Source organism: Tamandua tetradactyla, chromosome 2, assembly GCF_023851605.1.
Source record: "Tamandua tetradactyla isolate mTamTet1 chromosome 2, mTamTet1.pri, whole genome shotgun sequence".
Classification (NCBI taxonomy): domain Eukaryota; kingdom Metazoa; phylum Chordata; class Mammalia; order Pilosa; family Myrmecophagidae; genus Tamandua; species Tamandua tetradactyla.
This window is the reverse complement of record NC_135328.1, coordinates 13,846,346-13,872,346: the sequence shown is the minus strand read 5'-3', so window position 1 is coordinate 13,872,346 and position 26,001 is coordinate 13,846,346. Positions and strand designations below refer to the sequence as shown.

Genomic DNA, 26,001 nt, shown 5'->3' with positions numbered 1-26,001 from the left:
CTCTGGGGAGGTCACTTTATTTATCAGGGACAAGCAGGTGGGCCTGTTGGAAAATGGCTCAGACAGGACAAGAGCCTTGACCTCTGACTCCTACCTCTCACTACCTTGACGACCCCTAGAGATTAAGAAGGGGGAGAGCTTCATGCAGCACCTCTCCTCCATGGATGGGGAAACTGAGACTGAGAGGTGCATGACTGCCCAGGCCTGCCTGGCTCCAAACCCCACGTCCTTTCCACCACAGTCCGCCGCCCCATTCTGGCCGCACCCCGCTCCCCCCGCAGGCCCGACAGTGCTGGGCACACTTTGGGGGGCTGCCCCCCACCCCTACCGTCTGGGAAGTCCGGGTGGCAGAGCTGCAGGTCTTTGCAGGTGCGGGCAGGGTTCTGCTGCGTGCCCAGCGGCCGCTTCATCTGCTCGATCTCCAGCTTCAGGGAGTTGAGCGAGCCGAAGATCTCCTCCATGCCGTCAGCGTAGTCCATGTAGTTCTCGCCGTTTCCATCGTCAAGCAGCTGGCTGGCGTCGATGTTCCGCCGCGTTCTGGAAGCCTGGATCGGCAGGGGCTGGATGACCTCGCCTGGGGGGCCCTGGGGTGAGGGGAGAGGGCAGTGGTGAGTGGGGGGAGGGGAAGGCAGCCGCAGGCACCTGCGGGGCACCCTTGGGCCCCGTGTTTCAGCGCCGTTTCCCTCCCTGCTTCCTGTTTCCGGAATGTTCTGCGTCTGTCCCCACTGCCAGGTTTGGTGGCTCTGAGAGCCTCTCTGCTCCAACCCATGGCCCAGCGACCTCGAGGCCCCATGTCCCTAACACCCGGCCGGGTCCTCCCACCCTGCTGGCCCACAGCCTTAGCCCGGCCTGTTTGCAGTTGGACAGAGAGCCGGGCCGTGACGACAGGGCTGATCTCGCAGGGAGGACCACAGCCAGCCAGGGCTAGGCTCCGTCCCTGCCTCTGTGTACCACCCTGACGCAGGCACACACACCCACTCATACTCACACTCACACTCACTCACTTTCCCGGCCACCCAGGACCTCCCCCAGACATGGCATTCTTCGACGGCCTCAGTTATTGAGAACCCCTCCACCCCAAGACTTCAAAGGCTACTTACGGGTGGGCCGGGGGGCCCCGGGTGGCCTGCCTCCCCCTTCGGGCCGGTTGGACCCTGGGGAAGGAGAAGCGAGCAAGGCCCCGGTTACCGAGGGCCAGGGCGGTGTGCATAAGCCTCCATGGGGAGGAAGGTCAGAAGGCGAGGCCGGACACGCTGGGAAGAGGGTGCTGGGCCCACCCCCGCCCCGGCCCCAGGTGGAGGGAGCCCCCTCTCAAGGCCTGCACATCTTGGCAGGGGGAAGCTTGGGAGGAACGTGCTGAGACAGCTTTGAAAGTGGGGATGGCTGCAAGAGACGAGGCCACCACACACGCAGACAACAGGACTGGGCGCAGTGGGGTAGGTCAGCATCCAGGGGAGAACGCACGGGTGGCCCACTGCCCCACTCGGGCCCACTCTGAGGGTGTGTAGGGGCTGATTCGGGGGTGTGCCACTTACCGAGGAGCCCTTAGCACCTTTAGGACCGGGAGGGCCCTGCAGGGGGAAGGCAGAGAGTGAGTGGATGGAGAGGCCCGCCTGCCCCCATGGTCCTGCCCAGGCCTGGCCTCCCCCTCCGACGGGCGACCCTTCCCTCCAGGACCCTGAGCCTGCCCCTGCGTCACGGGGGAGGTGCACGGAGGCCTGTGTGTGGGTGCTGCTTGCCCCACAGGTAGGCAGGGCCCACCTGCCCCAGGTCACCCTCTCCGCCTGCCCAGGCTGGGGACTCATGTGTGGGATGGCTGCGGGGCAGAGGGCAGCTGGCTGCAGGAGCCTGAGCCCGAATGCATTCTCCAGCCCTGTCCCAGGTCAGCCATCCAGCTGGTTTGAGCCACCTTAGGGCCAGGCCCAGCCCAGCCCAGTCCCCTGCTTCCCCCCAGACCACGCAGGCACTGTGCTCCCTCCCAGATACACACCGGCAAGCCAGGAGGCCCGGGGGGGCCGAGTGGGCCGGAGGGGCCAGTGATACCCTGAAAAGGAGAGAAAGGGGGCAGGAAATGAACACATTTGCCCTGTAAGGAATCGCCGAAAGCTCATGGTCCCCCCTCCTCCTGCTACTCCTCCCTAAGCCCCATCTGTTCTCCTCGGATATAGCATCTCCGCAGACTGGATGCTCTTTGCTGGGCCACGACTAGCCCTGCCATCTGGCTGGGCTGGAAGGATACTTCAGTGTCTCCAGGACCACGGGCGTCTGGGTCCCCAGCCAGGCTGCCTCACTTTCACCCTGTTTTCTGTTCAGGGTGCCACTCTCTGCATAGCAAGCCCAGGATCTCCCTGATGCTTAGGAGGGGGCCAAGGGCTTTGCTTCACCCTAAGGGCAGCTGCTCTCCCTCTACCTTGAGTGCGGGGGCCTGGCCATTTGACCTTCCTAAGAATCCCATAGATTCTTAAGACCACGTCTTAAAACGGACAGTGCTGCTGAGGCCACCCCGGGGCAGGGCCGGGTACAGGGATGGGGGGCAGAGGGGCGCAGAGGAGCTGGGAGGTGAGAGATGCGGCCCTGCACTGTGGGGCGGGCAAGGTGGCAGTGCACGGCCCCCACCCCCTCTCCTGCTGCTGGGGGCGCCTGCCTACAGGACCCTTCTCAGCCCATGCCCCCCAGCACTCCAGGGGGACTGCAGCTGCAGCGGGGGGAGACAGCTCTGACAGAGGCATCTTGTCAGAGGGGTGCTGGGGGCTCCAAGTCCAGTGTGTGGCCCAGTTTGCAGGGAAGGCAGGGTCAGGTGTGGGCACCTGGGGCCAGGTGGGAGCAGGACGCTGACCAGCAGTCCACCCTGCCCCACGACGCCCACCAGCGCGGCTAAGAATCGGTCACCAGCCGCCTCCTGGGCGATCTATTGGGCCAGAGCATCCTGCCTAGAGGAGGGAGCGGGGAGACACGGTCTTGCCAGGCCCCTCCCCTGCTCTGTGGCCCCGTGGCATGGAGAAAGGCGCTCCCTGCGGCCCCCGGGCAGGCCCAAGCCCCGCACCGCCCCCATCGGATCCTGTGGACTGCAGCGGCATCCTTCTGGGTTGTGAGGTGCCCCGGTGCCTCTGGGTGTGGGGAACGCAGGGTCCCAGGGTGCTTCCTCCCACCCGGTGAGCAGCTCTGGGGGCGCCGCTGCACGCACCTGCTCTCCCTTAGGTCCAGACGAGCCCTGCGGGCCGGGGAGACCGCGGTCACCCTTTTCACCCTGTTCGCCTGGAGGCCCGATGAGGCCGATCAAGCCGGGGTGGCCCTGTGGAGAGGAAGGCACAGGTGGCGTCGGTGGGGGCAGCAGGGGGCCCTCGGCGTCATGGGAAGGGAAGCCGTTCCCAACACAGGCCGGGTGACAGGGCAGTTATCACCACTAGGGGTCAACTGTGGCCGAAAGGGCACATGTGGGGAGTGGCCACTGGCCACCGTGACGCAGGTGGGTCCTCCTGGGTGCTGCATCCATGTTTTTCTTTTCACTTATACGCGTTTCCCGACTCCTCTATGGTAAACATGGGAGCCTTTTGTTATAAGGAAGAAAAACATTTTATTCCGGCCCCGGAAAGGAAGTTGTTCGGTTATCACGGATTCCATCTTTTTTTATGGTTTATAAAACAAAAAGCCCTCTACATGGACTAGCATGTGCTAGTTTTATGTGGGCCCATAGAAAGTGCCGGAAGGATCCCTCCATCTTCCAGCATCTTAGGGTTTGGGGAGATGGTAGAAATGAACATTAGGTTAGAAAAGAAAGAGCTGCTCAGTGCCTCCTGTCCACCAGGTCGGCTTGTACATTTCACGTCTGTAAATAACTGAACGCAGAAAACTACCATCAACTAAAAAGGTAGAATATAAAAGGACACTGCTGCTGTTCCCAGTGCCTGCCCATGAAAAAAAAAAACTAAAACTAAAACTAAAACTAAAAACAATTAAAAAGGACACTGTGCTGCCTCCAAGCTCCACAGCCACCTCCTCCAGGAAGCAGCTGAGGCCTGTGACCGGGTGGGCATCTGAGTTCTCAGGGACCCTGGACGCCGTCTGCTGGGGCCTCTGTCCCTCCTTTAGGGGCCGAGGTCCAAACCTCACGGGGAGACTGAGTTTCACAGCCACGTGTGTTTCCGCCCTGGTCCCGCCGTCTGCGGGTACCCTTGGGTGGCTGCAGCAGCCCCTGAGCAGCGGGGCAGAGGGCGGCAGGGCACTGGGGCAGTGGGGTGCCACCTCGAGGCTGCCCAACATACCTGCCAGCATATGAGAGGCTCTCCTGGAGGCCCCCTCCCTGTCTTACCTTTTCACCTTTGGGACCAGAATCTCCTTTGAGGCCAGGGAGTCCTGGGGGCCCCTGCAGGAGAAGTTGGAGAGGTCAGGATCCCACCCACGTTTCGGCAGCCAGCCAGCCCCTCTCCCACCACAGGAGGAGAGTACCACTCACCATGGGGCCGGGGGGGCCATCTGGGCCTGGCGATCCTGGCAGACCCTGTTCACCCTGTAACAGCCAACCGTGTGAGATGCTGGAGGCACCCCCCAGCCCCTCTGCCCACCCCCAGCCCCTCTTCCCACCCCCAGCCCCTATGCCCACCCCCAGCCCCTCTGCCCGCTGCCCACTCTGCTCACCACGGGGCCAGGGATCCCGCGCAGACCGTCAGGCCCAGGCTTCCCGGGGGCGCCCTGGGGGCCGATGGGGCCAGTCTTCCCAGGAGGGCCTTCCAAGCCGGCTTCTCCCTGGGGACGATGAGGAGGGGGCCAGGTGGGTCCAGGTGCTGGCACCGCTGCTCAGAAGCCCAGGGGTGCCTGGGGTTCCCCACTCCCTCAGATAGCCAGGTCCCCATTGGCTCATTTCCTATCACCAGTTGCCCGTGGTGCAATTAGGTCAATTGTCCCTACGTGGACAGGGCAGACATGGGGGATGGGGTGGTCAGAGTGGGTGGGGGGTATGGCAGAGTAGACAGGGGGGCCGGGCAGTCAGAGTGGAGGGGGAGTGGGATGGTCAATGGACGGGGCTATAGGGTGGTCAGAGTGTTCAGGGGTATGGGGTGGTCAGAGTGGAGGGGATGGGAAGGTTAGATGGCCACAGCGGTCACAGTGAATGGGGAGACAGGCAGTAAGGCTGGACGCAGTGGCCTCAGCACACCACTGGGAGCAGAGCTGTCATGTGGCCTTGGCTGGGGCCTCCCACCACCCCCTTCTGCTGGGGCCTTCCAGCATCTGCTCCTGTCCCCCTGTCCCCCGTCCCACTTGGAAGGGTAAGACATTGTCCTGGCCTGGTCCCAAACTCCATTACCTTGGCTCCTTTCTCTCCCTGTCGGCCTTCGGGGCCTGCAGGACCGGGGGGGCCCTGCAACAAACACGAGAGCATCACGCGAGCCTGGACCCCTGGCCACCAGGCACGCAGCCCAAGAGGAACCCCCACCAAGCACGCAGCACCAGAGGTCCCCCAGCAGCCCCATTTGGGATTAGGCATCTGGTCAACCTGGGGCCCACTTCCCTGGTCCTGTGTCCAGCCACCCAGTTTCCTGTGGCTTCAGCCGATGGCTGGGTCATTCAGTGGGCAGAGACGCCTTTAGTTTAGTTCTGGCTTTGCAGGGAGGACTGACACAGGGGAAGAGGAACTGTTGGGATTTGTGGGTGTTTTTCTCCGACAGATGCTCTGATGGGGCCGGCCACTGGCCTGACCTCAAATGCCTGAAACTGATGGTGCACTGGGGAGCTGGATGCAGATGCACCGCGGAAGGAGCCTTTGCCTCCTCCATGCAACTCAGAGCACTCAGGACAGGGGAGGGGGAAGGGGGCCAGGCAAGACAGCAAATTTATTTACCCTTTTTCCTGGAGGCCCAGAGGGCCCTGGCTCTCCAGTGGGGCCCGGGGATCCCTGCAGAGAGAGAACAGGAGCAGTTAGGAATTGGGGTGGTGAGGGTAAGGCTGGGTGGGCCCAATGGAGCCCAGTGACCTTTGGACTGTTTCTGCCCTTGCCCAGTCCTGTCTGGTTGTGCCTTGTCTTCCGTGGAGATAGCACAGAAAGGTGCACAAGGATGGACGTCCTGTGGGAATTCCCTTCCGTGACTTTGGTCCCAGCTAAGGGAGAAAGCATGGCGACTCTGCAGTGTTTCAGAAAAACTTCCCCAACTCCTGAGTGTTGCTTGGCTGGAGGGAGTTCCCAGCATCCCCTTCTCCAAAGAGGATCCAGCGGTCCAGCAGTACCCAGGCTGAGAAGTGGGGGGACCAGGAGCCCGCCCCTACGGAGTCTGCTCCCCAGTGTGTGGCCTCAACCCTCTCTTTGTGTTGCTGCTCACAGAAAGTTGGTGATTTAAACCTTTTGCGTGTGGGTCTGTCATCACCTGACAGGTGTTTGCCAGGATGGGTGGGTGCCTGGGTAAGGGCAGGCAGTGGGGAACAACCAGGCATCTCCAAGTGAATTTTAGCTACACTCGAGGCTGTGCTTAAATACATTCAACATCAAGTGTAAGCTGTAACATCTCGAGCAACCCAGCATGTCGCTCAAGGGGCGGAAGCAGGAAGAGCCCGGGAGAGGCCAAGCGTTCGGGTGGATAAGACAGAGGTGTGGTGAGTCCCACAGGCTCCGGCTGGGCCTGGGGCTGGGCATGGAAGTCCCAGAGTTGTGCCCAGAGCTGCTGGTGTGACCTGCACATGCAGTTTTCCTCTGGGGAGAGGGTCCATGGCTTTCAGGAGACCCTCAGAGGGAGTTCAGGAGCCCCGCCACAGCTTCCCCATCACAGCTAAGAATCAGTATCGTCTGGGGGTTTTCTCTGAAATGAACACAGCAGGTTGTTCCATGAGGGGCTGGGCTGAGACGGACTCACCGTTTGCCCAGGTTCACCGTCGTCGCCTTTGTCACCGGGTGGACCATCCTGACCCTGTGGGGACAAAGGCAAGTCAGCCCCTGCCTCCTGGATGGCACCCTGAGTCCACTCACTGACACCCATGCGTCCTTGGTGCCTTCCCAAACCACTACTGGGCCCACGGTTTGCTCAGACCTGGGAAACACATTTTCTTCATGGACTCATGAAAAGGCCGGCACCTCTCAGGGGAGGGCTGGGCCCCAAAGGGGTCACTGGGAGATTCATGGAAAAGGAACACTCGGAAAGGGGAAAAGCAACGGGGCTGGTGAGAGGTGGGGGACGGCTGTGGGTGGGGTGCGGGTCCTGAGGGGTCGCGTTCCTTGAACACCTACCGCGGGGCCAGGCTCTCCAGGGGGACCAGGATCTCCAGGAAAACCAACGGGGCCCTGGAGGGACAGACAGACACGCGTCATTAGCCAGCAGCCTGGCTGCTAGAACATTCTCCCAATCACCTCCAGTGCACTGCCCAGCCCTGGAAGCCACTCCATGAGCACGATTCTGTCTGAGACGCCCAACAACACACAAGCTGGTGAGGCCGGGGCGGCATACTTGCTTTCCTGAGACAAGCGAGGCCAGGCCCCCCCCACCGTCCATGCCTGGGACCTTTCGACTGTTAGAATACACAGCTCAGAAGCCCCAAGGAAGGGCACAGCATGGACCCCCCGGGCGGCACATTTCAGGAAGCTGTCCAGGCTGTGGGGACGGGGTGTCGACCCCTGATGGGAACCCCGGAGCCTTCTCCAGCCCAAGCCTCCTCCTTCTGGACGATTTCAGCTCTGAAGCTGCTTTGAAAATGTCTAGACTTTGGAAAGTTATCCCGGGATGTGCACTGCTCACGGAGCTTTTCCCTGACGGTGTGCCGCCGATGGATCCGGGGCCCCTAGCTTCCCAGGGCCACTCACCGGGCTGCCTTTGGGACCGTCATCTCCAGGAGGGCCTTTGGGTCCAGGGGGTCCAGCAGCACCAGAGGGGCCCGACTCGCCCTTCTCTCCCCTTTCTCCTTTGGGTCCCTGCATGGGGAGACGAGTCTCCATGTTCTCCAGAACCCCCAGGGCAGGTCCCCCGGAGCAGGGTGTTGCCCAGACTGGTTCCTATCACCCTCATCTGGCCGATCAGCTCATACCCACTGGGCACTGCCCGGAAGTCTGGTGCCCTCGGGGCCATGTGGCTGGGCCAGGAGCCCTGCTGGCCACCTACGGCCAAGGCTCGGCTACCCGGGGAGGGCTGGTTCCTGTGCTCGGCAGCAGGCAGTGCGGACTGCGAGGGGCCATGGGAACCCGCCCTACCTGCTGGGGCTGGTGATTCTTGGGCAGGGGGAATAGCCAGAAGCCGCAGGACCTCTGACCACCCACAGCCCCCTGCACCCAGAAACCCTCCCTCCAGACTCCCAGCGAAGGAAGAGGACTTGAGGCTCAGAACTGACTGTTATATATCAGGGTGACAAGCAGAGAAGTGGCCGGCTGCTGTTGGGAAGGACTTGCTTTATGCGCGGTGAAAATACTTCAACATTTATATAGCTCTCGGGGTGCCTGCCGCCCAGTGGGGGATGTGGTGCTTCCACCCTGCTGCCCGACCCAGCTCCAATCACAGTCTGGCCTCCAGGGGTATGGGGGGCACAAGGCACCCCTCCCACTTGTGACCACCAGGGACAGCTCTCACCACTGCAGATGGTCGCTGGCTGTGAGTGCTGCTTGCCTCTGAACGTGCCACATCTGAACAAGCGTGTGTGTGTGTGCACACAGTATCCCTCCCTCTGTCATACTCCCCCTCTTTCCATGGGGATTCCATGAGGTCAGCACTAGAGGGCTCCTGAGCCCCTCACATGGATGGGGAAACTAAGGCAGCGTCTGAACACCCCTCCCGCTGGTCACAGCCACCCCTGCCCCGAGGCCCACTCACTCACCAGAGGGCCCCCTTCTCCCGGAAGGCCAGGCTCGCCAGCTTCTCCAGGCTCACCCTAGGGAGCAGAGGCGACATGGAGTGATGGGGGCGGAGGTTCCCACTCCACGCACTCACCAAGGGGTCCCTGCCCTGGGGCTGCCTTGTCCAGGCACGTGGCGGGCGCATGGAGGGAGGGCGCCGCCTGGCGGGGCAGCGGGGAAGGAGGCTTATCATCCCGAAGGCCCAGACCCTAAAATCAATCAGATCAAATACAGAGGGGCCAGAGCTAGGAGACCACGAGAGTGTGCGTGAGATGGAAACTACGTGCAGCCATTCTATCTTGGAGAAGGCAGCAGGGCCTTTGCGGGTAGGTGGACATTTGGAAATTCTGCAAAAGGTGGTCACAAATAAACCTGCTGGAGAACCCCCCCAGTTCCGTGGCATGAGCCTTTTCCCCTAAATTTCCAAACACGCTGGGCAGGAACACACGGGAGCAGCCGTGCGTGTCTCTGCAAACACACGCCCCCCACTTCTCAAGCGCTCTCAGCCCGCGCACCCTAACCGGTTATGAGCAGCACCTTCTCGCCCACGGCGCCGGGGTTTCCGATTCCTCCTGGGGGGCCTTGGGGTCCATCAGCACCTGGGGCTCCGGAGGGTCCTCGGGGTCCGGGGGGACCGGGAGGGCCCTAGGAAAGGGGAGAGACACTGAGCACAGGCCCCACTGATGTGTCCCCCAAAATACAGACCAGCAGAGCCAGGCAGCTGCTGCACTCACCATCTGGCCCACGTCTCCTGTCTCGCCCTTCTCCCCGGGAGGTCCCGGCAAGCCCTGGGGGGTGGGTAGAGGATGGGTCAGGACCACCACAGCTGGCCAGCAAACCCACTCCCCACTTTCCCTGCTTCCGCCAGTGTGGGGCAGTGCATCTGGGAGCCACCTGCATGCGCCTGCAGGCAGGTAGCCGAACGTGAGGGTGTCCCCCTGCCTCAGTTTCCCAGAACTCAGCCAGAGGAGGTCATGAGAGAAGCAGGAAAGATTTATGGACACAGCTGCTTGCCGCCTGCTCCACATAGCAGCAAACTCGAAAGAGCCAACAGCAGGGCAGTGTCAGAAAAAGTTATATCCCAGCCAAGTGCTGGAGCATCAGGCTGTCACTGAAAGTCAGGCTTTCAAAAGTAAACAAAAAGTCACGTGTTCAGAGAACAATGAATGATCTCAACCAAACTCATGATGCAACAGGCAATGGGGAAAGCTGGCTCCAGAACTCTCTGTACATATAGAAGGATTCAGATTTTGCAAAAGTCAAATAAAACTATGTGTGTCTGCACACGTACAAACAAGGCACAGAGACAAAACATGCCCATGGGTTCAAGGTGGTTGGAAGTGGATGGCTTAGCAGTGTTTTTCTTCTCCTTTCTTACAGTTTTTCAGTACTTTCCCAGCTATGTAAATGAGGGTGGGAATAAATGTCATTGATTTTAAGAGAAGCAAACATTGCACATGTGGAAGCAGGGAGGTTTGCTGCACCGCTAATTTGGGGCCCTCTGCTCCGGCTTGCCCAGACAGAGTGGGGAGGGGTGGGGAAAGAGAGAGGGGAAGAGAGGGTGCAGCTAGGAGGCGGGACCCCTTAGGGTAGATTGACAGTCACTCTAAAAACTGATAACTGGGGTTACCTGTAGCCCCACTGGCCCGGGGGGCCCAGGAAAACCTCTTGGACCTTCGTCACCCTTCTGCCCGAAAAGGCCCTGCTGGCCTCGTGGACCAGGCTCGCCGTCGGCCCCCTGCAGGGAGAGAGGTGAGCTGTGGTGAGGATGCAGTCGGAGGAACCCAGCTGCTCGCGGCGGGGTGGGGGTGGGCTGGGGGTGGGGGTGGGCCCCTCCCGGAAATGCCCTCGGGATACTCACGGCTGGGCCTGGCTGTCCGATGGGGCCTTGAGGACCCGTGGGCCCAGGGGGACCCTGTGGGGAAGAAGACAGAGACCCAGAGTTGCTTCCCAGAAATACAATGAGGCCAGAGAGAGGGGCAGGGAAGGTCTGAGCAGGGACTGGTCAGCCCAGGGGCTGAGGCGCTGGGTCACAGGCTCAGTCCCCACATGGGGTGGCACCCACAGGAGGGACACAGAGGCAACAACTGAACAGGCCCTGGGAAGCCTGCTAAGTTTCCGTTCAACAGCAGTGTGCTGTTTCAGGGGCGCAGCAACCACTAACACATCTGCTGGGGGCCTCTGTGTTTCCTCCCAGCCCTCACCACAGCTGAGGAGTCACCATCCCCCCTCTGAAAAGGCAAGACTCCAAAGTCCACTTGCCCGGCGCTGTGACACCCTATGTACCACCCTTGAATACACCCCACTGTGGGCAAGAGGCCAAGGGAGAGGGAGGCCCGGACAGGGCAGAGCCTACTCTTCTCTGGGCCTGGCCAGGGCAGGAGGGGGCAATTCGGGTGGCTGGCCCCGCAGGAGGACAAGTATCGGCTGGGAGTAAGAGCAGTGGGTACACGGCACAACGGTGCAGCGGCCCAGGATGCATTTCACAGCTGGGGGAAGACACGGTGGCCAAGCGGGCACTGGCCAGGACAGGTCACAGAAAAGAGGGGCAGATTAGTGGGCAGTGGGTGCCTGGGGCTGCCCTGTCGGAATATTCTGCTCTCCTGGCATCACGTCTGTAGAACTGAAAAGCTCTAGGACATAAACGCTCGCGTTGCTTTCTTTCCTGTAAATGTTTCTGGTTCACTTTTAGCACCAGGAGATTCTCTGACATGCGTACACACACGCGTGCACACACGGACAGGAGAGAAGTCCACCTGCCGTGTCCTCTCCGTCAGCAATGCTCTCACATCACTCTCAGCCCGTGGCCTCTTCGTAGGGGCACCCCCAAACCTGACAGCTGTCCCCACTCACCTGAGGAGTGTCTTACCTGTTCGCCCTTGTCCCCCTTACTCCCCTTCTGTCCCGGCTCTCCAATCTCGCCCTAGGGGAAGACGGTGGGGGGCCTGTTAGCCTGATGACTGTTGGGATGTCATCGGCTCCTCCTAAGTAATTTTTGTTAGAGATTAAAAATCCTTCCCTTTCTAGGTGCCTCCAAACTTCACTAAGAAGGTACACTTCCATATGTTAACTTGACTTCCTTTTTAATACAAGAGCTGAAAGGGACAATGGCTTGATCTTATGCTATGCAGAACTTCAGCAGATTTTACAATGTGGGAAAAACACTTCTTGAAAATATTGCTGGTTTTCCAAATGGAGTGCGTGCAGGCAATGCAACTGCCACGTGTTCAGGGTGGTTATTACCATGTGCTCCCATCTCCGGTGGAGGAGAGCTGTGTTCCACCCTGACAAGGGAGGTGCTGTCCAGGTGACAGAGTCTAAACTATCTCCAGAGAGTTCTCATAAAGGAAAGCCAAGCCAAGGAGTTGAATCTCACCATCTTCACCAAATGAAGTATAAAATACTGAGCAATTCCACGCGGCTGCATGCCGCTGAGTCAGAATTGGGAATGATTTGGGTGGGGTGAGGGGCAGGGAGCATTTTCCTTTGTTCTGGCTACTGATAGCAAACGCCCTAGGTGACCTCAACACTCCACTTGGGGAGAGCAGTGTCTGGGTTCCCTCTGGCATGTCAGGTCTCATTGATCGCCCTAAAGCCGGGCTGCGGGGTGAGCAGCGACCACGGGGTGAGCAGCGACCGCGCTGCCGGCTGAGCCCCTGTGTCGAGGGCTGCTCCCTGCTCTTCTTACCTTGTCACCATCTTCTCCGGGGGGGCCCACGGGGCCTGCTGGGCCGGGAAGCCCCACGGGACCCTGGAGACCATCCCGACCAGCTGGGCCTTGCGGGCCTTTCTCACCCTACAGGGGACAAAGAGGCCTGGTCAAACAGCTCTGTTGCTTGAACATCCCACCGTCAGCTCATCAGCCCGGACAGGTGGACACGGAAAGGAAGTAGGGGAAGCACAGTCCCCACAGTGCTGATGCATTTTCGCAGGGACACTGGGGGCTGACTTGGTCCCAGGCCCCAGGCCCCACACCTCCCAAGCATCACCACATTTATCCACACTCATCCTGTGAAGGGCTCCCCTCTGACAGGTGGGGAAATTGAGGCAAAGTCAGTGAGCAGGAGAGCCGGGATGGAAACCCAGCCTCAAATCCCTGAGTCTGTGGGCAGAGCCAGGACAGAAAGTCAAGGTCAGTGACAGGGAGGGTGTGAGCCCCGGCCTTGGCCAGCGGCTCCCTTACTTCAAAGGTTCTCTGCAAACCCATTACACATGCATACCTGCACATGCAAACACACACACACACACACACACTCATTCATGGATGCACACATGCACTCAAACATAAACACACATGGATGCACACTTCATACACAAATACTCAAATATATGCACACATTCATGTGTGCACTCACATACATACACATGCAAGTATGCAGACACACAGTCAGTCACACATGGATGGGCCCATGCATGCACACTTGTGCATACACACATGCACTCGCACACACACACGGAGGCATACTTCACACACACACAAGTGTACACACACATGCATATTTGCACTTGCATGCAAGCACGTGGGCACATATGCACACACATATTCAAACACATCTCACACACATACTCAAACACGTCAATACATTCACATACCTACACTCACATGCAACACGTGGACATGCACACACATATGGATGCACACCTTTTACACACATACTCAAACACGTGCACATACCAACATGCACACAATGCATATGCACACACGAGCTCCTCCCAGCATGGGTGCACATGCATACACACTCACACACATGTATGCACAGATACACGCACATACTCTCTTTCCTTTCCCATTAAATTTGATCCATTTTCCTCATAATCGCCCCTTCACTTGCTCAGTTTTACAGTCATCCTTTCACTTCTGAAAGCAGCTTGAGCTTTCTACATGAGTCAGGAATCCCTCTCTTCCAACTGTCCCACAGTGAGTGGGTATGTACGCTGGGGAGGGGGAATGGAAGAGAAAACGTACACATAGGGTCTGGGTCTAAATGCAGCCAGGTCTCTGCACACATCCCCCAGGGAGGAAATCTGGGCTCCTACCGTGTCTTCCTGTTTCCTTCCTGAACAAGACTTTCTATCCCTTGGATTTAGTTCCTATTGTCATAACTTTCTGCTCTCATTAGGCCCACAGAGATGCTGAGGCTGGCTCTAGCGCCTGCATGGAATTGTCCTGTCTACCTTACTGCCTGGCTGCAGTTCTGGGAGATGCCTGGCCTTCTCTTGTTTTTTTCTCCTCTGGAGCCATTCTGGGAAATGGCAAGCATTTAACTGGATAGCACAATTCTGGCTAGGCTTCTGCCAAAATATTTACTTTCTTGAAACCAAGAACCAACCGTTTCCAACAGATTCTCTGTTTGCTCTTTATGCCCAGAATGCTTGATAGGTAGTAGTCTTCCAGCATATCATTCAGCCAGATCTAAGTCCTGGGTGCTTCAATGGACACGAGTAGGTGCCATCAAAACTGCCTCCCTGATAACGTATTGGCTGTATTCTCAATGGCACGGATGTTCCTGAAGTTGTTTCGATGGGAAGTTCGTGCCCAGGGAATGCAAGCAGACCATTCTTTCTCCCACAAACCACCATGGGCGAATGCGCAAGGAAAATTATACCTTACTAGCCACATCAATTTGCACATGCGTCCTAACTCAACTGGAGACCGTTTACGTTGGCACCTGCCAATTCCCGCTGGAACTCAGCTTCCTCCTGACATTCTGAAGTCAGAAGGGAAGACTCAGCTCAGGGTTGTCCCCACAACTATTCAATGCAGGCACAGGCAGAGGTTGCAAAATTCTGTAGGTTGAAATCAAACGTGTGTCGGGATGAGCTATTGCAGGACGGCAGATGGTGCTTATGTGTTATTCGGGGAAAGGAGCTTGGAAGAGGGGCTGGCATCTGGCTTCCCAGGAAGCATTTAGACCCAAACCCTACTTGTCTAAGGCAAGAAGGGATGCCCGATTACCGCCTCCAAGGAAGCCAAGGTTTCAGAGCAGGTTTATCAAGCGTGCTCCTCCCACACCTGTAGATTCCACATCTGCAAAACTCTGGGCTCACCAAGAGACCGGGATGTCACAGGGTGCAGGAGGATATCTCTCGCCTTCCCTTGCTACAGTCCTCCTTTCCCTTCCTGGCTAGGTTTTCTCTGTCCATGTCTGCCCAAGAGGGGAGCACCCCTCCCAAACATGCACCTTTCTCCCAGAGACGAGTGGGGGGCTCAGGCTGGTGGGAGGGGGACATCACCTGGCAGGTGCCAGGCCTGCCCACACATGTGGTGACACGTGGCACCCAGGGCTGGCCCTGGGCCCAAGGCTACCTAGGACCAATTACCCCAGCCCCTCTGGGACCAGGCTGAGGATCCCCCAGCCCGCGATCTGACAGAAGGAACATGGCTGACTGAGGGGACCCTCCCCTTTCTCCTTGCACCCCAGTCTTTGGGACAGACACACGTGCCTTAGATGATGATCCCAGCCTTTAAACCGCCCCCCTGCCTCAGCCCGCAACCCCCAGGGGTACACTGCGGCCAGAGGCACCCAGCTGCAAAGGGGAGAGGGCTTCCTCCTGGCACCCCCAGGATCTGAGCTGGTACTTACGGGAGCCCCTTTCTCTCCAGCAGGCCCTGGAGGCCCCTGGGGCCCGGGTCTTCCTGGAATTCCGATGGGCCCTGCAGCACCGGCTGGACCTCGCTCCCCGGGAGACCCCTGGTTGGGACAAGAAAAGGGCTAATTTCAAAGCTTCTCAGATGACACAGAGACAAATTCCTAAGGCACCTGTGGATCATCAGGCCACTCACCCGCTCACCCCCGAGTCCACCAGGGCTCCCCGTGGCCCTGTGCAGGCATGAGCCCGATGATCCAGCATTCAGGGTTCCAAATCCTCGACACCCTGCCCCCCAATTCCAAGCACATGTCTGCCACCCGAGTGTCTGAGAACCCTCTTCCTTCCTCGCCTGCCTTCTCCTTCCCAGAGCTTGGCGCCCACCTACAGAATGCTTCCCTCCTGCCCTGCTCCTCCTTGCCGCAGGAGTTTGGGGGAACCCAGGCCCAGAGGCAGGGGGGTCTGCCCAGCCTCACGCTGCTGCCGGGTCTCAGGCCTCAACTGACTTCCCCATCACTGTCTCTCCCAAGTGATTCATGAGCTAATCGGGGAGTGTGGGCCTTTCGGGGCAGTCACACGTGCCACCCGTGCGTCTGAGTGGGGCAGCAGTCTTCCAGCCTCCACCGCGAGGTGGCAGGACAGGGTGTGTGGGCTTCCAGTCCAGAGGCGGAGCATCGGGCGTGGCTCTGGGACCACTCAACAGGCAGGGACGCCCCACCCTTCAGTCTTCTCACCGTTGAATCCTGGTGTCGGGTGTCCTCAGTTCCCGGTGGCGGGAAGAGCCCCTCCCCCCTCAGCTCTGGGGACAGCCCTCCCACCTGCACTCCCACACCTGGAGCCCTGCCCCTGCCCTCCCCCTACCCACTGAGCACATCAGCCTCCTCTCCCTTCCTCTGCAGGACAGGCCTTCTCCAGCACAAGCAGAGGTCCCTCACCCCACCCTTGAAACTGTCGAGTTTTCTGCTTTTACCCCTTACTCATGCAGGACTCTTGGACTCTCCGTTGCCCACCTGCCCGCTGGACCCGCTGTCTGCACCCTTCCCAAACCCCAGCTTCCCCTCCTGGACTTCAGGGGCACACGGCGGGACAGAGCAGCCCTGCACCAGCTCCCGCCCCCAGGGACACTGCAGTGTGGCCGCAGAGCGGGTTGCGAGGACAAGGACAGTGTAAAGGCTCCATGTTGAGCCGGCACCACTCACCGCGGGCCCTGGCGGGCCGGGGGGGCCCTCGCTGCCCTTCAGTCCAAGAGCTCCCTGCAAAGCAATGAGAAGGGCATCACGGCACCGTGGGGAGAGCCCCCCCCCGCCCTGCCTTGCCAACTGCAAGCCCCACTGGTCACTCACCACTGGGCCGGGAAGCCCTCGGTCCCCGGGGAAGCCACGCAAACCTGGAGGACCATCTTTCCCAGGGAGGCCGGCAGGCCCTGGGTCACCCTGCAAACAGAGCCATCGATGAGCTTTTCCCAGAACCAGTGACTGCAGACCTCCTCTGCTGGAGAGGAAATGGGGAGCCCTGAACTAGGGCCTCCGGGGAGCTGGGGTGGGACTTTCGGTTCCAGAGCCACCTGGCCAGGGTCAAATGGGGGCCTGCCAAGGCTACTGGACTTTAAAAGGGATTTCTGAGTCTTGATGGGACCCACTGGCAGCTCCACACACTCGCTTCCAAGCTCTCACCCAGGAGGCATGTCTATCACAGGCCAACTATGCACATGCAGCCGCGGAGTGGATGCCACAGAGCTCAGGGATCACGTCCTCCCCGAAAGGTGCTCAGGGACCACGTCCTCCCCGAAAGGTGCTCAGGGACCACGTCCTCCCCGAAAGGTGCTCAGGGACCACGTCCTCCCAAAGGTCCCTCAAGGGCTCCCAGGGGCTGAGGGTCAGGTGGTGGCAAAACTGCCAAAGCACAGCACCTCCAGCCCCACGCCTGCTTTTTTCCCTGTATTTGTGGATCCTCTTAAGACTTTGCTTAGAGAAAGGAATTTTACATTAAAACGTGTCAAAAGCATTGCCCTAAAGGGTCTCACAGCTCAGGATGCCTGCTTTATGTCTGAAACCAAATCTTCTGAAAAGATGCACCACCTAAGTCTTACACCTTCCCCCAGTGCACTAAAGATCTGACATATTCTGGAATTTTATTTGGGGTCCAACAGGAGAGCACAGGGTTCCATCTAAATCACCGGTCAGATTTCTATGGTTTCCTCATGACAAAGAATAACCTGGCATCCTTTGTTCAAGCTCAGGGGACTAGGGGGTGCACACACACACACACACAAACATGCACACTCACAGACACACCTTTGGAAGGAGTGGGGGAGTACTAGAGCTCCATGGGACTAGGGGGTAAACACACACACGTGCACACTCACAGACACACTTTTGGAAGGGGTGGAGGGTATTGGAGCTCCATGGAACACAGGTGTGTGTGTGTGTGCATGTGCACGTGAGCATGTGTATGTATAAAAGGCTGCATAGCTTACATTTTCCTGTGTCCCTTGTTGACAATGGTAGAGCTGTTTATTTTCATGCTAATATATAAGTTATGACTTTACCACTTGGGGTGCCTAAACTGGAGAGGAAGAGGCTTCCCAAGGCTCATAAAGACACACATTAAGGGAGGCACCAAGAAGAAGGAAATAAACACAGCAGTTTTCTATTTTTATAATTGGTTTTTTAAAGTCTTCTGGTGGAGAATTCCTAAATCCTCTTCCTATTAAATTCCTTCTAGACCTGCTGAGTGGAAGGGTGGTTTGTCCATCTGGGCAGCAGCTGGGGGAAGAGCTGTCAGCTCTCAGCCCCGGAGCGCAGGGGCCAAGGATGGTTTGAACCCACAGTTACCCCATAACTGTGGCCAGTCAGCTCGAGCTCTGGTCCAAACCAAGCGAAAGTGGAGTTGAATTTACATTTTTTTGGAGAGGATGGGTACAAAGAGCATTTGTTTTAGGAATGGTCCATTTTCAGAAAAGAGCAAGTGGCAAAACAGAGACCGAGCCCTGAAATGATGCCTCAGGCAAGTCTGCCCGATGAGGACAGCCCGAGAAACTCACCTTCGTCCCTTCTTTTCCAGCCAGGCCTGGGAGCCCTTGCTCACCGGGGGGACCCGGTGGCCCAGGATGGCCGCGCTCGCCCATGGGGCCTGTCTCTCCTGTGGGACCCTATGGGAAGACCGTCAGTCACAGTACAAATCCCCAAGGGACATGCAAGCAAGGAAACCTGCTCCTAAAGCCAAGGTCAGCCCCAGTCACGAAGGCCAAGGCCCCCTACACGCCCTCCAAGCCTCCATTTTCCTTTGTGCATCTTCTTCTCCCAACAAAAATCCGGAGAGGAAAAAGGAAGCCGAATAGGGAGACACTGGTGACCAAGCCCCACCAACGGGTCCCCACCTGGCTCAGTCACTGGGCAGGGCAAGGCGTGCATCCCGCAGATAGAGTCACAAAGTAGCCCCAAATCAGCCAAAGGAAAGGCTGCTGGCGGGGAGAAAGGGCATGTTCGCTTTTTTCAATTCTGTGGCCGCTTTGGGCCAGTACCTTATTTAATGCTACATAGGTTACATTAGGAGTGAAGCTTCCAAGACACCAGTTCACCTGCCTCCCTGCTTTGCTGCTCTGAGCCATGGGTACTGGCTCTAAGTTACCCCTTCTTGCTGATCTGCCAGCACTCAGAGCAAGGGGCCTGGGGGCCCTGACATGATTGAGGTGGAAAGAGAATTAGGCTACCACTGTCACCCATAGTAAGGAATGAAGGTTGCAGCTGGCCCCTGCCCATGCCAGCCTGCGAGCCTTGAGCTACGATCTCTGTTGTACCCACTGGTTCCTGTTGGATGTCCTGCCTGCCTTCCTCCCGGTACAGTTACCCGCAGAGCAGGCCAGTCTTCTAAGGAAGATGGGCATCTTACATGATGTTTGATTCTCTACTAGCAGTCTTTGGGACCACAGGTGACCCCGACACCCCAAGCCATGTTCCTCTCTGCCGTGTGGGGGGGTAATACTGGATCACCCATGAAACGTAGGACACTGGATCTTACCTGAGGGCCGACGACACCTGGGGGGCCTGGAGGGCCGGTCTTGCCTTGGAAACCCTGGGAAGAGACAGGGACCAGGTTGAGAATGCCACTGCACCCAGCCCATGCCACAGCCCTCCTTAGAAGCCTTGCAGCCCCAGTCCCAAAGGGTGGGCACTCCGAGCTCTACCTGCAAAGGGTCTATTTGTCTCATCTCATTTCCATATTAAATTCATCAAGGTAATGAAGCCAGACAAGCTAGCTGCACTACCTGCTTTTCCACTGCAATGTTTTTGTGCTTGGAAATATATTTTATCACTGTCTTGTTATTTCTGAGCAGACTGGGAGTCGTTTCTCAGCTGCTGGAATCTGGGCTCGAGCTCCACCTGGATGCAGTCTCTCATTAGCAACTTTGTGGGGATTTTCCTGCTCTCTCCCCAACCCCTCACCCTGGCCATGCCTCTGCACAAGCCTAGTGGCTGCACGTGCGTGCTCTTCCACACTTATTTAAATCAGAGAGCGAGGACCTGCTGCTTTCATAATCCAGCTCAAAAGTGTTATTAACTCGAGTTGATGGAAATATCTCATTTCTGTCCTGTATGCTTGTGTGAATGCAGCAGTCCGGCTTAACTTTGGATAATTTTGCTGTGCTTTATGTTCCCTCCTTCGAAGGGGACTGTGACAGTCAGGAGGGGCAAGGTGAGTTTCTGGGCACAGTGCACGGATGACGGCATGAGCTGATGAGATGCCACTGGCACACACATGGTGTTGACTCAGAGGTGCAGATGTCACCCACAATGGGGACTGCTAGCGGGAGGCTCAAGAGTCTGGGGAGGGCAACTTCTTGCTTTAAGGCCACAGCTAGAATTGGAGGATGAGCAGGCCCCCCGACTGCCAGGACACAAGCATGGAAATTTCCCATCAGATGCTGGATCACATAAACCTACACGAGATGCAGCCTCTCTACACATTTTAGAAGGAGTCTCCTCTTTCAGCCCAGCTGAGTTGTATGCAATGGGCTAAAATGGTCACATGGAATGCAGTGTTCTCTGCAAGCAACATTTACAGGGTCAGAAACAAGGGGGAGTAGGGGGGTCAGGGGCTTTCCCTTATTGGGTGGACAGTGCAGATGTGCCTCAAGGGGGGCAGGGCCTCAGTTAGGTTCTGCTAACATTACTGTTAACAAATAAGGCTCCATAGTTAGGGACCACCCAGGGCTTCAGGATGGAATTCATTTTGAGCCCTTTGCTGAGAAACAGCCTTTGGGCTCACATTTAGGAGAGGCAATGACTGCGTGTACTTTCATTTTTTTTTTTTTTTTTTTTAAAAGAGAGAGGGAGGAAGGGAAGGAAAGACAGAGAAGGAAGGAAGGATGGAAGGAAGGAAGAAAGGGAAACATTTTTAAACATTTTCTTGTTTTATTATATTTTGTTTGTTTGTTTGTTTTTTTTACATGGGCTGGGGCCGGGAATCGAACCGGGGTCCTCCGGCACGGCAGGCAAGCACTCTTGCCCGCTGAGCCACCGCGGCCCGCCCCATTTTTTTTTTTAAAAAAAGCACAAAGTCAACACCCAGGCAAGAGCTGCCCTGTGAACAGGTCTCAAGTAGGCTGGGGAGGAGATGGTACATCCTAGGCGGAGGGCTCAGAGAGGGAGACCTGACAGAATCACTGCAGCACCTCCTGCCTCTAAGACAGCTGGACATGGTGCGCAGGGAGGAAGGTAGCTGAAAAGGACTCATATTTCTTCCCAAGCAAAGACAAGCAGTCTAATTATTTCGCCAGACTCTTTCCAGAATAAGTCAGAGGGAAAAAAAAAAGCACACAAAATGCAAACCTGCTATCTTGTCTCCTTGGAAAGGCATTAAGAGAAAAATATGCAAAGCTCAGAAGAAATGTTTACATTTTTCTCTATAAACAAAAGAGCAAAGTAATCTCCATTTGCAGCCACCATGCACTGCGCTGCCAAACATCAGAGAAAGATCATTAAAACAGGGTGCATTACAACGAACCAAAGTGACATAAAAGGATTTTTTTTAAAGCAGGCACCAAAAATATATTAAACACGGCATTCAAAAACCCATCTCCTGAGGGGACATGCGTTTGCTTTGAGAGTCTTTCAAAGACCCTGCACACCACGAGGATCTGGCTGCAGGCTCGAAGAGGCTACCTGCCCACAGCAGCCACCACCCTGGTGGGAAACCTTCACGCCTGTGCAAGTAGCCCTTTAGTCCTGAACAGAGTGGGAGCACACAAAGAAGGGGTGCTTCACAGCTCTTCAGAGCCTCAAGGTCACAGGTGTGCCTGCACCCTCCCAGGGCATGCCTCTGCGCACCTAGCATGAACCTGGACCAAATCCCAAATGATCACGGTAAATGCATCTTCCCCAACTGGAAAAAATTGACATCCTGCTGATGCAGCTAAAACACACATTTCTAAAGGTCAGGGCATGATAGGAGGTTAAACTTTGGTTCTAAAGACACCAACCATGAGCAAAGCTGAGAGCCCAGAGAGAGGCTAAATTTCTACATGACTATCACCTGTCCTCTTTACTATAAAAGGGGTTGTTGAGGTCCACACCACCCCCACCCTGACACCCACAGCAGACCAACTTGGAAAACCATGGCTGGGTTGGTGAAAGGCCTAGTTCTTTCTCTCTCGAAGTTTTCCAACCACGTGTAGCTGAAGGACATGGCTGAAAATGTACACAGAACCTTTCCAACTACCTTGACAATCAAAATGCATATTATTCAAGCTAGGTTGCTCTCCGAATTATTCCAGAGGAAAAATAAAAATAAAAAACAAGGCTAGATGGACAAGGTCACAGTATGTTGGTAGCATTTTGTTTCAGCCATGATGAGTTTTTTTTTTGAGCTAGGATGGGTTTTAACGTGACTCTGACCAAACTAGCTAAGAGCTCAGGCTGCTCTCCACATGCCAAGCCTGACCTCGAGTCAACAGAAAACGGCCTGGCCCTCTGGAGCTTTCTCCAGGAGGATGCTCCTGGTCCATGCCAGCTGTGCAGTGGGAGAACCTGTGGGGAGACGCAGGCCAGCCCCCCACACCGATCCTGGTACTCACGGTCTCGCCTCTCTGTCCAGGGTGTCCTGGGAGCCCATCCTTGCCTGGGGGACCCTGAAGAAAAGAGAGAACTTTCTTTCAGTTCTGAGGACCTATTCTGGGGATCTAATACCACCTGGGCAACAGAGATGGCCATTTCATGGCAACGGTCCACCCCCACAGGCCCCACACTGGAGCTAAAACTAGCAACTCAGAGCCTTCCACATGCAGGGCCCGCCCCACCTGCTGGGCAGGTCTCCTTTAGACCAGCCCCCTCTTGGCATCTCCATTAGCTCTGTCTCTGGAGGTCCCCACCAGCCCCGCCCCTTCCCACATCATCGCTAGCCCCGCCCTAACAGGTTTCCTTTAGCCCCACCCTCTCTGAACCATCTGTTAGCCCCGCCCTCTGTACATCTCCTTTAGCCCCGCCCTCTCTCTCCCTGCACCATCTTTTAGCCCTGCCTTCCCTCTCTCCACCATCCCTTTTAGCCCTGCCTTCTCTCTCTGCACCATCTCTTTGGCCTCCAGAGGCAAGGCGTGGTTATCCTTTTCTCCCAAAAGGAAACGTGGGAGCACAGAGAGTTCATTCAACTCCCCAGGATCCAGCACAGTGAGATTTTGATTAGACTTAGATTAGATCCAGCACAGTCTATCTAATTCAGATGCCAAACTCCTTCCATCATGCCCCGCTGGGTGACCTCCCCAGGGCTAGACAGCTTTTCTCTTTTGGAGGGGAAGCAGGAGGAACAGTAATGTACTGCAGCCTACTAGAAGATCCTGACAGTCAGAATGAAAACGGGACCCACGCTCCCCAGAGTGGCTCTCCCCAAAGCAGGGAGCTGGGCGGCTGGGCGTGCTCACAGCCTGCACACCAGCACACTCAGCTTCGGCCGTGCCCCTCCACCCGGCCCACCCACAATGCCACATCGTGCCTCCCTCCTCCTACCGCCCCACGGAAACGGGGCCGCATGGAGCTCCTGGAGAGACAAGGCTCTAGGAAACGCTGAGGTCAGAGGAGCCCAACTGACCAGCGAGGAAAAAAAAATGACTTACGGGGGGGCCTTTGGGTCCGGGAAATCCTGTGGGTCCTTGAGGTCCATTGGGCCCCTGGGAACAGAGGACGGCCAGACTGAGGAGTATGGTCCCTCCCCGGCAGCTCCCCCAGCCGTGGGCCTGGCCGCCGTGGCCCGCTGAGCACAGGGCTTCGTCTTCTGATTGCCTGAAGTCCTGCTCCCTCCTCACCAGTGGGCCAGGCCACAGGTCCCTCGGGGGCAAGGGCCCCCTTTCCTGTTGTCACAGCCGCCTGCAGGACGCTGAGCGCAAGCCCTCCTCCCAGAGCTGGCCATCGCTGGCCCTTCCTCTGGATCTTTAGGAAACCGCTTTCTCTCCAGCAGGGCCCAGCCACACCCCAGCTCCCCCACCCTCCGACCCAGGGGAGGGAGAGGAGACCCTGACCTCAGGGGCCCTTCCTGGAGGGGGTCATGGACGGCCCTTTGCTTGAGACACTCACCCGCTCGCCAGGAGGCCCGGCCGGGCCATCACCTCCAGAGTTGCCCTTGGGAGAGAGAGAGAGAGAGGAAAGATGGGGTGTTGAAGATGATTTTCTGATAAATAGGCTGGCCCATGATATCATCAAATTCCCAAGTGGTATACGGCACACGTGCGGCTTCCGGAGGTCGCCTTGTTTCTCTGTTAAGGGGGAGAGCGCTAGCCGCTGACCAACAGTCCCCAAAGGCTACCCACCTTCTCCCATCTTCCCGTGGATATCAGTGAGCTGATACCCACAGGCTGAGAAACTTCAGGGAGGAGAAGAGCCTCTTGTGGGGGTTAAACGCTGTCCACCAGCCAAGAAATACAACAAAGCTCAGGCGAAGACAGGAGGCAGGGAGCTGTCTGACACCGCCCTGACCCATGGCTACAGCTGCTCCATGAAGTGACCGGGTCCCGGTGCGTGAGCTCAGGGGGGAAAGTGTGATGTGGCCTCACGGCTGCCTCCAGGGGAATTCACTGCACCCCATCGTCGGGACATTCTGCTGGCCGAGAGGGCAGGCCGGTCCCGTCCCTCAGCCAACCAGGGGTTCTTCTCGTGAGTGTGAGCATCCTGCATCCTGGGCAGGCTCGGGCCTCCAGAGCAGCCAACGAGCCGTGGACTTCCCATCGCTCGGCCCCGGGGGAGCACGTGTGCGGCAGGCTCGGGCTCTTACCCGTGACCAGAAGAACTTTCTTTAGATTTCTGACCGAGCTCTCTGCAGCTTCTGGGCTCTTTTCAGACAACAAATAAGCCCTCCCCACCAGAACTGGGTGACTTTCTGGTAATGGGGGGCCATCTCCCGCAGCCTGGCAGGGCCCAGTCTCCTGGGGCTGTGGGTCCGCCAACCCAGCCGCTGCCTGGGATGGAGCCACGGACTGAAAGCAGCACCCTTCCCCACTGGACGCGGCTCAGCCCATTCTGGAGGGGAGGGGGTGCTCCTTGAATACCCCCAACGGAACTTCCTTTTTTATTTCCTTAAAGGAAAAAAGACCCGTGGGTCCCCCTTAGCTGCTTGTGGTCTCAGTAACCTCAGCTTCGACTGGGTGATGGTCCCACGTGCTCCTGGCCACCATGGAGGGACGAAAACCTACCTTGGGACCAGGCTTTCCAGTGATCCCCCGTGGGCCTCTTTCACCCCGCGGGCCCTGGGCAGACAGAGAGAGAAGGGGGGTCAGCCTTGGATCCCCCAGACCCGTGGAGACCACCTCCCCCAGCCCCTCGCACCAGGCACCCTAAAACACCATTTCTCAAAGACAGCCCTCAAGCCAAAGGGACAGTTACCGTGGGGCCTCGCTGCCCTCGCGGTCCGGGCTTTCCAGGTGTCCCCTAGAATCAGAGGAGAGGGGGCGGGTCAGTCACAGGCAAAACCCCACCCCCCCCACCCCCGCCACGTCAGCCTGGCGCCACCTCCTGGGCTGTGGAGGAACTGCCTGTCCTCCCACTTCATTATTGAGGTTTTTAGGGCAGATTTATTCGGTGAGAACATTCACTGAGCCGTCAATACACAGAGCTTTGGTTTCTGCACAAGTGCTGCTGAAATCCAATCTTCTCCCCATCAGCTGACGGATGTGCAGTTTACTATTATCTGGTTTTGTTTCTTCGAAGCCTCTATGGGCTCCTTCTACCCCTCACCTCACCATGCCCCCTCCCCACCCCTCTCTCTCAGCAAGGGGGAAACCATTATTGTAAGAAATGAGAAGGAAGTGAATCCCTTTCATACATAATTTACTTTTGCTGCAGTTAAGAATATTAGCCATTAAATTTTCAACTGTCTCCGCAGACAGGCAAACTTGCAATTTAATACATACATCGTATATCCATAAGTCATTTTCTTCTAATAGAATTTAGACTTCCTTTTTCCCTTTTCTGTTGCTGTTGTTTTGCATTTTCCAAGCCACAGAAAAAAACTGCACTGCATTTTGTTTTTTTCTGAAGCAAAGACAGAAGAGCTGGAGAGTGCAGTCTCCCTACAGGGTGTGGAGGGAGAGAGGCCAATGTGGCTTCTCCACCTCTAAACCTTCTTGATCC

At 57.2% G+C, this 26,001-nt stretch overlaps 1 protein-coding gene across 6 annotated transcripts in view; it reads right to left on the bottom strand.

Annotated features, from left to right (window-relative positions):
* Positions 1-26,001, bottom strand: part of COL5A1 (collagen type V alpha 1 chain) — a 168,859-nt gene that overhangs the window by 17,588 nt on the left and 125,270 nt on the right. For all 6 annotated transcript variants that reach the window (XM_077139687.1, XM_077139695.1, XM_077139680.1 and 3 more), the window contains exons 33-62: positions 25,255-25,299; positions 25,065-25,118; positions 23,953-23,997; positions 23,496-23,549; positions 22,464-22,517; positions 19,409-19,462; positions 18,432-18,539; positions 16,732-16,821; positions 16,588-16,641; positions 15,385-15,492; positions 12,489-12,596; positions 11,670-11,723; positions 10,662-10,715; positions 10,431-10,538; positions 9,535-9,588; positions 9,338-9,445; positions 8,782-8,835; positions 7,781-7,888; positions 7,211-7,264; positions 6,840-6,893; positions 5,837-5,890; positions 5,303-5,356; positions 4,636-4,743; positions 4,454-4,507; positions 4,310-4,363; positions 3,185-3,292; positions 1,991-2,044; positions 1,536-1,571; positions 1,101-1,154; positions 329-584 (exon numbers count right to left, since the gene is read on the bottom strand). In XM_077139687.1, coding sequence (XP_076995802.1) covers positions 329-584; positions 1,101-1,154; positions 1,536-1,571; positions 1,991-2,044; positions 3,185-3,292; positions 4,310-4,363; positions 4,454-4,507; positions 4,636-4,743; positions 5,303-5,356; positions 5,837-5,890; positions 6,840-6,893; positions 7,211-7,264; positions 7,781-7,888; positions 8,782-8,835; positions 9,338-9,445; positions 9,535-9,588; positions 10,431-10,538; positions 10,662-10,715; positions 11,670-11,723; positions 12,489-12,596; positions 15,385-15,492; positions 16,588-16,641; positions 16,732-16,821; positions 18,432-18,539; positions 19,409-19,462; positions 22,464-22,517; positions 23,496-23,549; positions 23,953-23,997; positions 25,065-25,118; positions 25,255-25,299 — 2,254 coding nt within the window. The remainder of the gene's footprint in view (positions 1-328; positions 585-1,100; positions 1,155-1,535; positions 1,572-1,990; positions 2,045-3,184; positions 3,293-4,309; positions 4,364-4,453; positions 4,508-4,635; positions 4,744-5,302; positions 5,357-5,836; positions 5,891-6,839; positions 6,894-7,210; positions 7,265-7,780; positions 7,889-8,781; positions 8,836-9,337; positions 9,446-9,534; positions 9,589-10,430; positions 10,539-10,661; positions 10,716-11,669; positions 11,724-12,488; positions 12,597-15,384; positions 15,493-16,587; positions 16,642-16,731; positions 16,822-18,431; positions 18,540-19,408; positions 19,463-22,463; positions 22,518-23,495; positions 23,550-23,952; positions 23,998-25,064; positions 25,119-25,254; positions 25,300-26,001) is intronic.